The sequence below is a fragment of the Eschrichtius robustus genome, chromosome 4 (genome assembly GCF_028021215.1).
Source record: "Eschrichtius robustus isolate mEscRob2 chromosome 4, mEscRob2.pri, whole genome shotgun sequence".
In the NCBI taxonomy this organism is placed as follows: Eukaryota; Metazoa; Chordata; class Mammalia; order Artiodactyla; family Eschrichtiidae; genus Eschrichtius; species Eschrichtius robustus.
The window spans coordinates 67913223-67928942 of record NC_090827.1 but is presented as its reverse complement, the minus strand read 5'-3'; the positions used below and the strand labels follow the sequence as shown (position 1 = coordinate 67928942).

Genomic DNA, 15720 nt, shown 5'->3' with positions numbered 1-15720 from the left:
GCACACGGATTTTCTATACAACATTCCTTTTATATTTTAACACAGTGGTTTTCACACTGAGCCCACAATGGCCCCTGTGGTTCTAAAGAGATATCTCAGAGGCACAAGCAGATGAAGGGAGCAGGGAGGTAAAGGCAGAGCCAGGAAACCCAATAACTCTGTTGTTATCTGCTTCATGTATTGGGCTTCCACAGTGATGAGAGGAATGAGAGGTTCTGAAACTTAAAAAAAAAAGAAATTTGAAAAACATTTTTAACATTTTGTCCTTGGCTTTCAACAGTGACTTACATAAGAACCTATTAGCTGGTCACAGTGTTGTTTGTGTTTGAACAATGCCATGAATAATAACTCTTACCAATTTTCAAAATATACAAAACTGATTTTCATCTAATAGGTTCTGCCAGGAAATGAGAACTGTGTAACTCAAAGCTTATACTTAAGTTTTCTATTCAATTGCTTTAGCATTAATGATAGTGAGATTTTCTTGATATAAATTTTCCATGTCCCCATATACTTTGCTTATATTATTCTTTTTTTTTTTTAAATTTAATTTATTTATTTATGGCTGTGTTGGGTCTTCGTTTCTGTGCGAGGGCTTTCTCTAGTTGTGGCAAGCGGGGGGCCACTCTTCATCGCGGTGCGCGGGCCTCTCACTATCGCGGCCTCTCTTGTTGCGGAGCACAGGCTCCAGACGCGCAGGCTCAGTAATTGTGGCTCACGGGCCTAGTTGCTCCGCGGCATGTGGGATCTTCCCAGACCAGGGCTCGAACCCGTGTCCCCTGCATTGGCAGGCAGATTCTCAACCACTGCGCCACCAGGGAAGCCCTGCTTATATTATTCTTAATTGATTTTCTTATACAACATGTGGTTTTGTAACAAAATATGATTCCTTCCTTGAACGACTGTATATGTAAATAAAATACAAATCATAATACTTAAGTACATTTAAATAAGTATAATCTCTAGATAGTGGGTGAAACCAAGAGCTTCTGCATCAAACACACCTGGTTCCTATCCTATCAATTTATTTGTTGTGCAACCCACTGCAATTTACTTAATTGCTCCCCAGCCCCATCTCCCACTAGTAAACTGAAATAATATCCAGCTCACAGGGTTATTGTGAGAATTAAAGGAGATTATGTGGTAATAGTTTTCAGAGCAGTTATCACTATTATCCCTCCCATCTAGAAGGAAAATTCAGTTCAAAGAATTTTTAGCTCAGTAGAATACAATATTAACCCGCTGACACTTCTCATATATTTGTTAGAATTTTTAGAGTAAATAAAAATATGTTCAAAAGGGATAGTTAATTAAATATACTAACCAGACACTGGGTAGAATTAAACACACTAACCAGACATTAACCAAGCTATACTTAAAAAGCCATTCATCATTACATTTTAAACTTTATTCTTTATAAATCTATTGTTTAATGTTATTCTGTTCACATGGTTGATGATATCCATTTTCCTGCTTCTTTCCCTGCATTATTAAGAATTCCTACCAAGTTGTAAATCTAAAGTGCTTCAGAAAGTAAGTGACAGTCTAAATTATCCAGGAAATCTAGAACAAATGAAAGAGTAAATCCATCCCCTCCCCAGAAATTTAAACCATTAAGAAACAGATGTTTTATATTAATTGTTTTTCTAGAGATAAGATTAAGTCATGCTTAAAACAGAAAAACATATTTTATGTTGGCTGATTGTGGCTCAAGTCATGAATTCTGAGAACTTATCATAAGAAAGAGGGGGAAAAACAGTAGTTGATTAAATCACAAAAATATAGTGACCACAGCATATATCCTATTTATTTCCTAGTGGTTTGCAAATTTCAGTAGAACTTTCCTCCATTAATACTTTTGGTAAATCTAAAATAAAGTATTTTACTGCCAAATTTCTTGGTATTAATTTGTTTTGGTGGGCAAATCATACACTCTTTTAGTTGGCAAAATCTCCGTTTAAAAGAGACTCTATAATACCAGAGATTCTAAACTCTATTAGCTATGAATTTAGGACAAAGGCTACATAGGCTCTACCAGGAAAAACAGTAATGTGGTGAGAATGGGTGTGTTTAAAAGCAGAAACCAAACAAGTTACTTAATATAATTTATTCCTTAAAAGTAAATTTACAGGGCATAACATACTTCACTGATACCTACGGAGTATCAGGTATTGGGGTTACAGACAGGCAAAGCTTTCTTCATACTGATGCATTTGGTAAATGCAAAAACAGAAAACCTGCCAGTTTTCTTGGAATCAACTTGCTTTAGTTGGCAAATCATACTAAATAACTCTGTTCGTAGGGGTGTCTCAGTTCAGAAGAGAGCATTTTCTCTCGTTAACCTTTACTATTTACGGCAATTTCTGTTCTTATCAAATATCAGAAATGTATAAACAAGGGAAAACTTGATTCCAGCCCAGCGTGATACGCTACACATGGAAAAAGAATGGGCACAGAATATTGGGAAAATTGGGGAGGGCTCTTACCCTGTATAACTAGGCGTACAGATCAAGGTAACCTAGGTGCAGGAAGGAGCTGAGGGTTTCCTATTGAGCACCCAGAATCCAACTGTGCTGAGAGCAGGGCTCCCCCACAGAAGCATGGAGTGCAGGGACGTGGAGGGAAGCAGCAGGAGAGGTGGGCCAGGAGCAAATCACTGAGTGCTTTGTACTCAGGCTCAAGGAATTTAGATTTTATCCTGAGGGCACTGGAGAGCCATTGAAGGGTTTACCCAGGGAGTAAACAAGGGCTGCTTGAGCAAGTGAACTGAAGTCAAGTGTTTTTCTTGTGGTATTTCCATATACAATAAATATTAGACAGTACTCACTAACTAATGTCGAAAATTAGACCCTGCTAAATGTCAGAGTGCCAACCCACACTACTTTTTAGCACGTGGACTATTTAACACTTATATAATGCTTCCTGTGTACCGGAACTTTTACAAAACACTTCATTGATATGAACCTAATCCTTACAACCCCGAACTGTATGAATATTCCCATTTTACAGAAAAGAATGCATAGACACAAGGAGGTTTTCTAGCTTTCTAGGTTTTCAAGTTCACACAACTCTAAGTGGTTTAGCCAGACCCCAGAGCCTGTGCTCTTACCACTCTGCCTCACCGCCTCCTAAAGTGGAACGCTGATTCTGCAATCATGAGACTTTGGCTTTGAAACCAGTTCTGATTTTTTACTAGACCAAATTTTCTTGTTTCAGTTCCTTTGTTTATAGCAATGATTTGTCTAATCTACCCTACAGGTTTTTATGAGATTCTCGTGGAATAAGGTAGGTTAGCACATTTTGTAAACTACAAAGCATTTTAATAACATAAACTACATAAAAGTGATTATAAAATATTTAATATTGCCATGTATATAAAGAGAAAAAAAAAAGCACCCAAGAAGTTGCCTTGGATAGGAGACTAAAGGTGAATACATTTTCCACTCAACTCACTGAACGTTTCAGTACCTTCTCTTGTTACAAAAAGTAGTGTTGCCTAAAAATTATAATGTCATGAGTTTCAGGCAAAACTTTTTCTCAAAACTGCCCTCTCTTTCCAACAGAGCAAGGCGTAGTGATCAGCCACAAACAGCACTTCGCCGGGAGAGTTTCTGGATGGGATTACAAGTATACACAGCTAGGTCCAGCGTGTAGCCTGGGCTAGAGATTGAGAACTGGGCTGCTTATACATGAAAGTAACAGAAAACAATTTGAAAACTAAAAAATACATGGCCTAAAATTAAAAAGACATAATAGGGAGGAAGAGATCTTGCCTTGTGATAGTGGGCAATGAAGAGGGGAGAAGTCAACATGGCGGTCAATCAGTGTGTAAAAGCCCAATGACAAGAAGCGGATCAAGTATTTAGTGAGAAGGAAAAAAAAAAAAAATTAGAGGTATGAGTGAACATGAGAACAAATATCTTCAGGACGCCACATGAATTTTTGTATGCACTTTAACCGTACTTCCCACTGTCTGTGGAATGAGCCATTATTTGGATGGTGAGGGCAAGAGTGACTGTGGACATCTGAAGGACTTTAGTCAACAGTCTCCCCTTGTATAGAAGAGTTGAAAAGAGCAGTGCTGGAGTCAGACTGCCTGGGCTTGAATGCAGATTTCTACCACTTTTGGATGTGTAACCTTGGGCAAGTTATTTAACTGTTCTCTGCCTCAGTTTCCTCATGTGTAAAATAGGAATAATAATAATAATAATACATATTTCCTAGGCTTTTTTTGAGGAAGATGAATCAGTATACATGTAAACCACTTAATGTTTGGCATGCGGTATATCAATAATGAATATTAGCTATAATTATTGTATACAGGTGGGTGTACTCATGCACGCAGATACACACATACATTTCACAAGCAGATCTAAATACAATACATTCTAAACTTCCTTATACCTGTTTATGTTACCTACACAAAAAAGATAAGCTTTCACAGAATTGTATTAAAACCTTTCTAAAAATATAAAAGCTCAGTTCTATTTCCAAGTAATATCTTAAAATCTGAATATAACTGAGCAGATGAGAAAATTGTATACTTTAAACCAAAACAGAGGTGTCGAACTATAGTGTCAGACATATGTTTCAGGAAACTTCTAAGGATTTAATTCTCCCAATTATCCACTTTCATAGCACCGTAAAGGTCATTTAAAATATATATTATATATTATATTAAATACATATATATAAAACTTACTATGCCAGTACTAAATATCCAAAACATTTGAAATATCTCTTGATATGTTTTGTGGCTAATAAGAAACTTCTGACCCCTCCTTGGAGCATAATGAGATAAAAGGCAACATTTACAACCCATGATCCTTGTACTGAAGATTTTCCCTTTATTTCCTAATCAAATCCCAGTATTCAATATTAAATAATTAGGAAACCAGCTAGAAAATAGGACAACATCACGTGGTTGATTTTTATCTTTGATTGCTCTATGGAAAATTTGCATATGCAATTCTTTTTGTTAGATTGTTTTCCTGTCCCAGATTCCCTTTGATCATCCAATGCAAGGAAGACAATAACCTGTGATTCTGAAAGCTTATCTCAAATATCCCACATTTGGTAGTGGGGAAACCCCAGGGACTAACATTTGTTGGATACCTGTTTTGCTCTAGGAATTTTACTAAGCAACATACATACTCTGCACATTATTTTATTTTCACAACAACACTATGAGTGTGTGTTAACGCTTAATTTTAACTATGTGGAATCTGAGGTGGATGGTTCAAGAACACATCACTCATACATGGCAGGGCTCACTTCATGGTCTTTACATGTTCCCATTTTGCACTACCCAGTGAGAGGCAGTTATCACGAAGTTAATTAAAATTAAGCTACAGGGCCCTCAATGACATGGGTCACTTCCATGCCACTAAGGCACCAGCAAAGTGTTCACTAAGTCCGTATTTCTGCTACACTTGCAAAACTAAAATATTTTTGTACTCCTTTCCTTAAGGACGATTCCTCACATAGTATAAACTTAAATCCACCAAACTGCCTCTCCCAATGCTTCCTTGTACCCTAGTCCTCACCTGGCAAGAGAAGCATTAACATACATGGACTTTGCAGAGTTCTAACCAGCCACACTCCCACACTTCCATATGCTCGCCAATTAGAAAATTATCTCATTTTGATTGTTCTCCACAACAATTATGTGAAGTAGTACCATGCTACAGATACATGAACTGAGGCTAAAAAAAATAACACAATGAGTGTCCACAGAATTCAGAGGTAGTAAATGATGGAGATTAGAAAAAAAGGAATGAAAACAAAACAGAAACCAAAAAAAACTCCACAAAATACAGAAAAAAAGAAAACCCAAAACAAAACAAGACTAGTTTCTTTTTGAATTTCAAAGCCAGAAGTATGGATATGATTTTTTCTTTTCTCTTATTTTTCTGTAATTCCATACCAGAAATCCTTTCCCTGCTTCGTTTTGCAGGCTTGAATCAAAAATCAGTGGCTCCAAATCTCCAAGATTAAATGGTTCTGTTGTTGTCGTTGCTCCTATCCCCAACTTCCAGAAAAATCAAATAGGATGGTTTGAAACTAGATATGGTTAAAATCCTTCAGACACAACAGTTCCCAAGTATTTTCTACTTTTCTCAGAAGGCTGGTTGTATCCCTTTTAGGAGACTCGTGACAGCATCACTATACTGCCTAGACTGTAGGGAGACGACAGACCACTGTCATCTTCCACAAAACAGGGCAGTCGAATCACCTGTCCAGCTAGCAGCACACAGGCCAGGACTCTGCGTGAAAGCTACAACTTGGCTCAGAGAGAGCGCGCCTGCTGCGGACTGCTGGGCTGAACTGGTGCCAGCCGGACCTACCTGCTGAGTTTGTCTTTCCACAGAAGACATTAACAAGCATCCTGGAGCTGGAAGGGACAGCCAGTGCAAAGTAAATAAGTGAGCTATCTTATAAGAAACACAAAACTGACAGATACCTTAAACTCTTGTACTTCTGACTTAAGAATCAAGTAAAAAATATATAACTTGGTTTGCTACAATCTACTCTTTACCGTTAAGGACTGGGTCCCATGATTTATTTAACAGAAGACTATATTGTCTGATCACCCCAATACTTCCTTGGAGGCAGGATGTATGGATGAGCTCTTACAGGCATGGATGAGCTCTTACCCTCTTATCTTGATTTGACTTTGCATAAATGGAGTATCTGATAAGGGAGAGGGGAAGAAGGAAGAAGGGAAAGAGAGAGAAAAGGAGGGGTAAAGGGGAAATGAGATGTGACGGATGAAAATAAGAGTGTGAAATTATCATAAGAGAAAAAAAACACTACCCATTTCTGAGTAAAAGAACAGACTGTATTTTCTCTAAATCCTCCAATACTGAGCCGGAAACATGTTTCCAAGTAGGAACATTTTCTCACAAAGCATATGCAAAATATTTCAACCCTCCAGTTTTGGCTCTTTGATTATTATTATTATTATTTTTTTACCAGATCATTTACTTAACAGAGTTACGAGCCCAGTTTAGTTAGAACCGAAGACGTGTGTCATGGATGGAGAAGATAGCCTGGGCAATAGTCCAGCAACTATAACAGAATTAGACTCATCACAGTCACTTTAATCCCAATTATTTAATCTGCGAGGTATCTAACGCCACAAGTATTTGTCATGACTCAAGAAAACTGTACAACTTACAGAGAAATAAAATAAAAAAGAACAAAATGGATGAAATAAAATGAACTAAAGAGTTATTTTTTTCCATTAGGCTGGGATTTATATCTTCAGAGTCAGTAAAACAAATATAAAATTAGAATGTGTGTGTGTGCTGGTATGGTATTTTTTAACAATATAAAAAATAAAACCCAAGCACTTGTATTAATATCAAGTTCATAGTGATACCATCATGACATCCCTCCCCACTCTTTCTCCCAGCTTCCCCACAACCTTAACACACAACCTAAAACGTGTCCATGTGCACAAACACAATCCTCAGGCCAAGTTCCTGAACTCTGCTTAATAAATGCACAGCAATTAAAGCCATGAATACTGAATCACTGGAAGATACAGAGGAAAGAATACATGACCTAGGGTCAACTTCTGATCAACAGTTTTGTATATTCTCCAATAGTTTAAATTATATTAATAAAGTACTACATAAACTGATCAGAAATTAAAGGCTGTAGAACCTACAGGGAAAAAAAAAAAGAGCTAACATAATGCTTTAAGAACAGAGCTTACTAGGTTTTCTTTAACTGAATACATTATCAATGAGATTCTAAAGACAAAACACATACTTTTTTTAAGAGGATTTTTCGGCATTCTTTAAATGGTAGAAATGACTCCTTATGGTTTCTTTAAATTGCTAAAGATTAAAAAAAAAACATTAAAAATTATACCCACATAAAATGGCAGCTAGTAATAATAAAAGTCATCATGCTAAACCACAGAGTTTTCAAAAGCTCCAAGTGGTGCAACTGCTAAATTACAGTTTTATTTTATAACTTTGTAACACCTAGAATTCTCATTAGAGATATTCGATGACAAGTTTGAACTTTTAGAAAAAATACAAGCTAGACCATAAAGTCCCACACATTTCACCAGACACAATTTAAATTATCATGTACCTTACAGCGTTTTTTTCTTTTTATTTATTTATTTTTTGCTTTACACTAACAATAGATAGTCTAAGAAATTTTTAAGATGGTAATGAAATAAGTTAAAAGGTAATTTAAAAATCTATTTCTCATGAGATTTGTTGATTAGAATTACGTTTTAAGTCATTCAATTAAGTGTTTTCTATTGCCATTTTAATATGAATTTTAAATTACAGCCATTTCTTATTTTATGGGATTAGAATGAGTGAAATGAATAAATCCTATACATGTGAAATTTACAGTGTCAATAGAAAAATGTAAATTCCAATCAAGTTTTAATACTCAAGAATACCTGTACCACTATCTATTTGTAATTTGATTTATAAATGGCTATTTCATAGTACAATGTACAGCATCAGTGAGCCTAGTATTTTGGTGGAAAGTTCTTTATTACAACACCTTGTATATGTTATCAAATGTATTCTAAAAAATGAGCTGTTGTCCAAAATTTGGATTTAAAAATTCTTAATACAGGAAAAGTATATGATAAAGGGAGACTCCTTAAGCAGTCATGCTAACTGTTTTGGAAGTTAAAAACCAAATACTTAAAAACAGATCATTTACATTTTGATTTAAACATTTTCAATGGAACCAATAAATTCAGACAAGATTTTCACAGTGAATAATTATCAAATCTTCCAGTTTTCTAACTGCTATATAATATAATAATAACATAATGCTTTGAAAAATGTTATGAATAGATCAGAGAATCTCCAGTTATTCATTTCCTATATCAAATATATCTTACTGAATAACCTATTTTGTTTATTATTTCAAAGTTACGTATTATTAAACTTTTTGTAAAAAACATGAACTATTTAAATCTGTGTTTACAAAGCCTTTAGAACTTATTTTATTTTTTAGTGACTTTTGTATACATTCATAGAAACGTAAGTGTATCATTTAGTCTGCGATAGAACATATGATACATTTTTAATGTCAATTAAAAATACCATTAGGTGTGTTTATGTATACAATAGACTAGGATAACTCCTTTGAAGAAATAACTATCTAACCAACTGATTATATACATTTTGATAAAATAACTAAATATGTATTTACCCAATAGAGCGTGCCAGCAGGAACTATTCTGCTCTATAGATAAATACATACTCACCAGAGATATTAGAACAGAAAGAATCATTGAGTCTCTAAGGTAACAATTTACATTTTTAGCTCTCGTATTGATTTCATAGTTAAAAGTCACTGTTTCTGGAAAGAAAACAAATGGACAAATACTGCAATCAATTTTTAGTGAGTCATAAGCAAGGCTGAATATTCAAACTTCAGTTAATTTTGATGTTTTATGAAAACTATTGTAAAAGTATTTTAAGATTGTTAAAAATGCCATAATCATCTTTGAATAATCAGGTACCTCTGCTGACTTAAGTTCATGTTATTCATTAGTAAAATGAAATATATCTGCTAATTTAAATTGAAAAAATAAAGTATAAAGAATTATTACTTTTTACAGTAGTTATTTCTTCAAGATATTAACAACACATTTTTCTTTTTAAAAAAAGTTGTTTGACTCATAAAAGGAAAAATAACTATAGTTAGTTAACATAATCATGCACATTATACCCTATTTTTACAGTCAAAGGTAAAAAGGTTTCTTACAAATGAAAGAGAAATAAATTGGTCACTCAAGCAAATACATAAAAAAGCACACCAAACAAAGGAGATTCGAGTGGTCAAGTCAATAAACAAAAATGTAGTGAAAAATAACTAAAGCATAGTCATTTCTCAGCAGTAGCAGCACTGAATAAAGTCTAATATTTAATTAAATAGACTAGGGCTGTTTTGTCTGTAAATAGCTATATCATCTCATTTTTATATTTCATGTAGAAATATTCTAAATGGTCACATTTTGTAAAGCAGAGTATTAATAATACAAATAATGGCAAGTAATACATTTCTAAGCATAAAAAAATGAATCTTTTCCCATACCAATTACATCCTATGTGAACTTACATAAAGAATTAATAATATTTACAAGTGACAATATTATAATAAGAATATTTTCAATCAAAGGAGAACTATCCATTAGAAATGCAGAAATTGTTCAACCTCTTCCCTGCCTTAAATGAGGAAATGAAATCCTCTTACATGTCACCCTGACACCCAAGAAGATCTTTGTCTACATCAAAAAAAAGGCTTAAAATGTTAAGACCCATCCCTCTGCTCCCCATTCATGGTTTATAAAGCAAAAAGCCTAAACTCCTCATGGTGTCTTCCTAGTTCCAACAAGCTATGATTCAAACAGGGGTAATGGCTCTCTTTTTTCCTTCAGTAGCGTCCTGGTGAGGGAATAATTTTACTGTCCTTTTTCTGTGGGGTCCTGCCTCTTTATCTAAAAGGAAATGAATTACAACCAGATGACAAGGCCACAAAACAAAGCCATTTGGTTTTACAAATCTATTATGTCTGTCGTCCAATCGTTTTATGGGCCTGGTCCTATTATAAACCAAGAAAAACCCTAAAACAAACTTTCTTCCTTTTCTTTCTTTCCATTGAAAACATTTACAATTTTATAATTGTTTTTCAAACAGTTGAGCCCCCCAGTTTTTCCCCTCATGTGGTGTTTTTTTTCTCCCTCAGAGCCCCTCCATTCCACTTTCTCCAACATACAAAACATTCAGAGACAAGAAACTGGACTTTTCAAATACAAGCTGCTGACAACTGTCAGAAGCACTTTACTGGGACATTACTGACTGTAGCTCAATGAATTAAGCTTGATTCACTGCCGGTGAATCATTTTCAATGCAGAGCTGTTCAGCAGTAATTGGCCAAGAATCCCTACTGCGAAAAGCACTTGTCAAATAATGCTTGTTTACAAATATATCTGCAGACAGCAAAAAGTGGCAGTTACTGAATAAGTTCAGGGCCACCTCCAATATTCATAACAGTGGACACGCTCCCTTTACTTATTAAATCTATTAAAATTTTCACTTGTTGATACACTTGCTAATATTTGTCCTGCCTGATCAGTCTTAGACAATTTTTTTGCTTTATATATGCCTCAGAATTATTTTACAATAAAAGTCTTGTATATTACACTGTAGTTCAAAGGTTTCTTCCACATGTTATTTATGCTTAATGTGTGTAATAAGACAACTAAAGATATATTTACATTATCCTAGAAGTCAGGCTAAAGAGTACATTTTCCTCTTTTTGTCTATTATCCAATGTATTCTAAAATTCATTTCATATCAGTCCAAGATTCTAGACACATGTTTGACTTTTTCTGTTCAATTCTGCTTATTTATGTCTACCAAACTTAAATTTTAAACATGACTGGAATACCAATTATAAATGTAAACTCACATTTATTTCTATCTGCCTTGAAAATTTTTTTTCTCACATAATGGGAGCATTCATATCATACACATATATAATGTATATACACACTATAGTCTGAGAAATCACTAAGCATCTATAGGTTGCAGAAAGCAAAGTATAGGAGAGCAAGTTATTAATGGAGTCAGTGCATACATAAAATCTTTCTGCCCCTGATCTTCCAAAGTTCCTCCAAAAACAATCAAAAACAAACTTAAAATCTCCAATCTGAATCTTTAAATAAATAAACAAACTGACTTCTGTTATAAATACCTTATATTCTTGTTGTTTGATTTAGAAGAGCAGTATCATGGAGAAACAAAAAGAAGAGAACATAAATATTAAAGGTCTGGGATGACACTAATGGAAAGATGGAAACTGTTGGGCAGAGACAGGATGAATGAGAGGAAGTGTGTGTGTGTGTGTGTGTGTGTGTGTGTGTGTGTGTGTAGATATATAAATTTTATTTCTAGTTATGTAAAATAATGAAGTTACAAAATGTACCCCAAACAACGGACACGCTTTTACTTTTAGCGTCTTCAGAACACTGGCTGGTAAAGTACCGCTCATTGTTGGTTAGACCTCGGCAATCCCCATCTCACTGAAGCCCAAGTTTTGCTGTGTGTACCAGTAGCTGGGGTAAGGACAACACAATCTGTGGGTGTTAAGTCTGTAATATAAGCCAGTCAACCTTCCACAAGACTCCAGCTCCGCTTACAATAGGAGACCGATGCTATTTGCTTGCTTCCCTCCATCTCCTTTTGCCTCTTTCTCCCCGCACAGTCTCGACCCTTGTTTCCATTTAGCGCCACCTTCCCTGAGACTTCATTTCTTCCATTCTCTAACCAAGAGCTACTACTCCCTTACACCTCTACATAAGCCCCTTCCCCCATCACACCTGGAAAAAAACAACAAAAAACCTGAAACATAACGGAACACACGAAAGGATAAATTATATTACTACTACTATTACTCTTTAAATCCAAACCAGGATGCCCCTTTCGGTGGAATAAGACAGTTAATGAAAGGACTCCTAACCCTGTCATAATCCTCCGGACTTCTAACATAATGAATCTAACATGAGATGTCAATAAAAGGACTATGACTTCAGAAAACACTTTCTCAACTTTGTCGGGAAGGTAAAAAATGCAGACTGCTTGTGTTAAGCATTGGAGACTTTATAGGTAGGTAAATAGATAGGTAGATAGATCGATCTACATGTAATCCTTAAATCAGATTTTTAAAAATAAATGTAGGGGTTAAAGAGAGAAATTCATGGGGTGGGGTGAGGAGTCTCGATCTGCCCTGCTTTGCACACCGTTCCTAGGGAGCTGGCAGCACCCCGAAACCAGCTCAGCGCCTTCTCCTACAGCCAAGACACAACCCGGGCAAGTCACGAGGACATACACGACTCCGCCGCTGCTGCTTAATCTTTCCGGTCCGGGGTCCCCTGCCCCACGAGTGGAAGGAAAATTTTAAGGTTCTGTGCCTCGCTCGAGGCATCCGGAGCCCCAAATCGAAACCCCAACCTTGCAGCCAAGAGGGTAGGGTTTTCGATGTTTTCGGGATGGAGCTGACCGATATGAGATGCTGCCCCCCCACCCCCACCCCCCCACACACACAGAGGGCTTGTGCCCTTAAGCTCGGTCCCGGCGTGTAAGAGGAGCCAGTGCGGCAGAGCGGACCCGGAGGCCGAGGGCGGCGGGCCGAGGGGCTGAGCAGAGCTCGGAGAGCCGCGAACGCCGCGCAGGTGCTGCTCCCGCGCCGGCCCTACTCTCCCGGTGCAAGGCGGGGACAGTCTTCTGGGTCCGGAGCGCAGGATTGGGGGTGGGGAGGAGAGTGGGGACTCGAGGATCCGGAGCGGGGCTTTTCCTTCACGGAAACATGGGAAGACCTGACCCGGTGGGTGCCCGGAGGCGACACTCCCCTCCCCCCGAACCCTCCGCCTCCCGCGGCGTCCCACCTTCCCGCCTTCTTCCAATTTCGCCTCCGTGTGATTATGAGACCCCCAAAGTGAGCGACACCAGCACAGAGTGGAGCGCCTTCCTTCCTTCGCCATCCCCCTCCCTCGAGAAATAAAAGCTCTTACCACCCACCCCAGAATAGCAGCGGGTGATGCCCTAAATAACAGCTCCCAGAAGGCACTCCCCTCTCCCCCAAATAAAAGCATCCAGCTACCCCCGCTGCGTTTCCCATCCCCGGCCTCAAACAACGGTTTCTAAAAGCCCCAAACGCTCCCGAGATCCCTGCCACTGCTCTTCAAACAGTTCCCACTCTTTCAAGCCCGAAATGTCACTTCCCCACGGGCTTCAAGTGAGACCCAGCCGCACCCAGCCTCCGGGCGCGGGTCTCGGAGCCCTCTTTCCTCCTGGCTTCCAACTTCCCAGCCCCCGCCCCCCCACAAGCAGCCTGTGTCCACAGGCAGGTTCCGCGCCCAGCACTCCTCAGCTAATGTCAAACAATGCAAGCAGAGACGGCGGGATGCGGGCGAAAAGGCTAGCGAAAGCGGACGACAAATGTTAGTTCGAGAGGAGGGGTGCGATTTCATCCGCGGCAGCCGCGTCCAGCGCGCCCGGACCCGCGCTTCCAGGCCCCGCCTCGCCCCTCCGCCCCTGGTCGCCGCGGTCCCCACCCCCACCGCTCTACCTTCGTTGCTGGGGCTGGCCAGGAGGGTCCGGAGCGCGGCGCACAGGAGAAGGCAAGTCCAGAGGGGGGCCCTGCGAGGTGCGGCGTAGCAGCCGGCCAGAGACGCGGGGGTGCTGGGTAGTTCGCCGCCGCCGCCCGGGGGCCGCCGGCGTCCCGCACCTCGGGGCCCCGAGCCCCGCATCTTCTCTTCGCCGCCTCCGCCGCCGCTGTCCCGCGCCGCTCAGTCCACGGCTCCCGCCTCGCGGAGGGGGCGAGAGAGGCTCGCGCTTCCTCCTCGTTCCCCGTGGGCTCCTTCGCCTTCTGGCTCGCGGCTCGTCCAAATGCGGGAACCAGGGATCCTCTGAGACGGCTGAAGTTTGCTCCCGGCTCTCTACTCCCTCCTCTACACCGGGGTTAAATGAAATACTAGTTACGGTGGATAGTGCAGTTCGGGACCGGACTCAAGGGTGTCGAGAAGGTTCCGCGTCCTGTTCTTTACCTCTTTAGACTTTTAAGGATTGGGGTCTTTTAAATGCCACTGGGGGAGAGATAAAGGCTCCTTTTCAGTCTTCAGGGCTGAAATGGACGAAGGTAAGGAAGACAAGGCATCTTAAGAAGAAATCCTCAATAAAAAGAGGAGAAAAAAGCAGGGTGGCTAAGGAGAAAGGAAGAGGAGTTGGGAAAATATAGGGTGGGGAAAATACGAGAGAGGGGAGCGGAGGAAAAGACCCAGAGTTCAAAGAGGCCGGCAGAAGGAAATAGCTGCGGGCTGAGCGCTGACGAGGGAAGGACTGACGGCGGCTAGCGGGCAAGAGCGCGGAGCCCTGCGGCGGCGGCGGCGGCGGCCCGGAGCTGCGGCGGTTCCCGGTGCTCGGGGAGGAGGCGGTGTGTGCGCCGCTGGGCAGGCGAGCTCGGAACTGCACCGCCACAGCGCGCTCCTGCTGAGTCTGGAGCTCCGTAGCCTCCTCCGCCTGCCCGCTCTGCGCCTCCCACCCTCCTCCCCCCTCCTCTTCCCGGCTCCCCCCGCCCTCCGCTGCTCGCAGCCTCGCCAGTGAGAATCTACTGTAAGTGTGAGTAGCTTAGACGAAGTCACACACCCACGGAGGGAAGTAACCAGGAGGCTGCCGTGGTGAGTGTTGCCTAGCGGTCTCCGGGAAAGGCGCGTCTGTCTCCGAGGATAATTAGGGCGAAGAATTCTCCTGACGACGCCTGCGAAGACCCGGGCTCCCGGGAAGCTGAAGGGAAATCGGACCCAGTTCAGCAGCAAGCCCTTAGAGGAGCGGGTCCCTTGTTTGGCATATTGCCTGCTGCCCATCACAGGCTTGTGGCATCAACAACCTTGCCGTCACACAGCCAAGCATTCGTAGGCTGTGCTAGTCCGTGGCTAGTTTCTTAAATACCCTTATCGCTCACTGCTACTGACCCTTTCTATTCTTCCAATATTTTGGCGGCTGGAATGAAATAATTAGTCAACATTTTCTTCAAAGTAAATGGTAGAATTTCTAAATATAGAAACGGTAGCTATGATTGCGATTTCAGAAAGTCAAAGAATTTGGCAATTGAGAATTGTGGTGTTCCAGTTACTTTTAAGATGTGATGATTTAATTAACTAATTTC

General features: G+C 39.9%; 1 protein-coding gene across 5 annotated transcripts in view; it reads right to left on the bottom strand.

The window, feature by feature from the left end:
• Window positions 1-14996, bottom strand: part of EPHA5 (EPH receptor A5) — a 313241-nt gene extending 298245 nt beyond the window's left edge. For 4 of the 5 annotated variants that reach the window (XR_011073840.1, XM_068542188.1, XM_068542190.1 and 1 more), the window contains exon 1: window positions 14125-14996. Coding sequence is in view for 4 of the 5 variants with exons in the window: in XM_068542188.1 (XP_068398289.1) it covers window positions 14125-14305 (181 nt within the window). In the remaining variant the exon portion in view is untranslated. The remainder of the gene's footprint in view (window positions 1-14124) is intronic. The other variant, XM_068542189.1, reaches the window with a different exon arrangement.
• Between the last annotated feature and the right edge of the window lie 724 nt (window positions 14997-15720).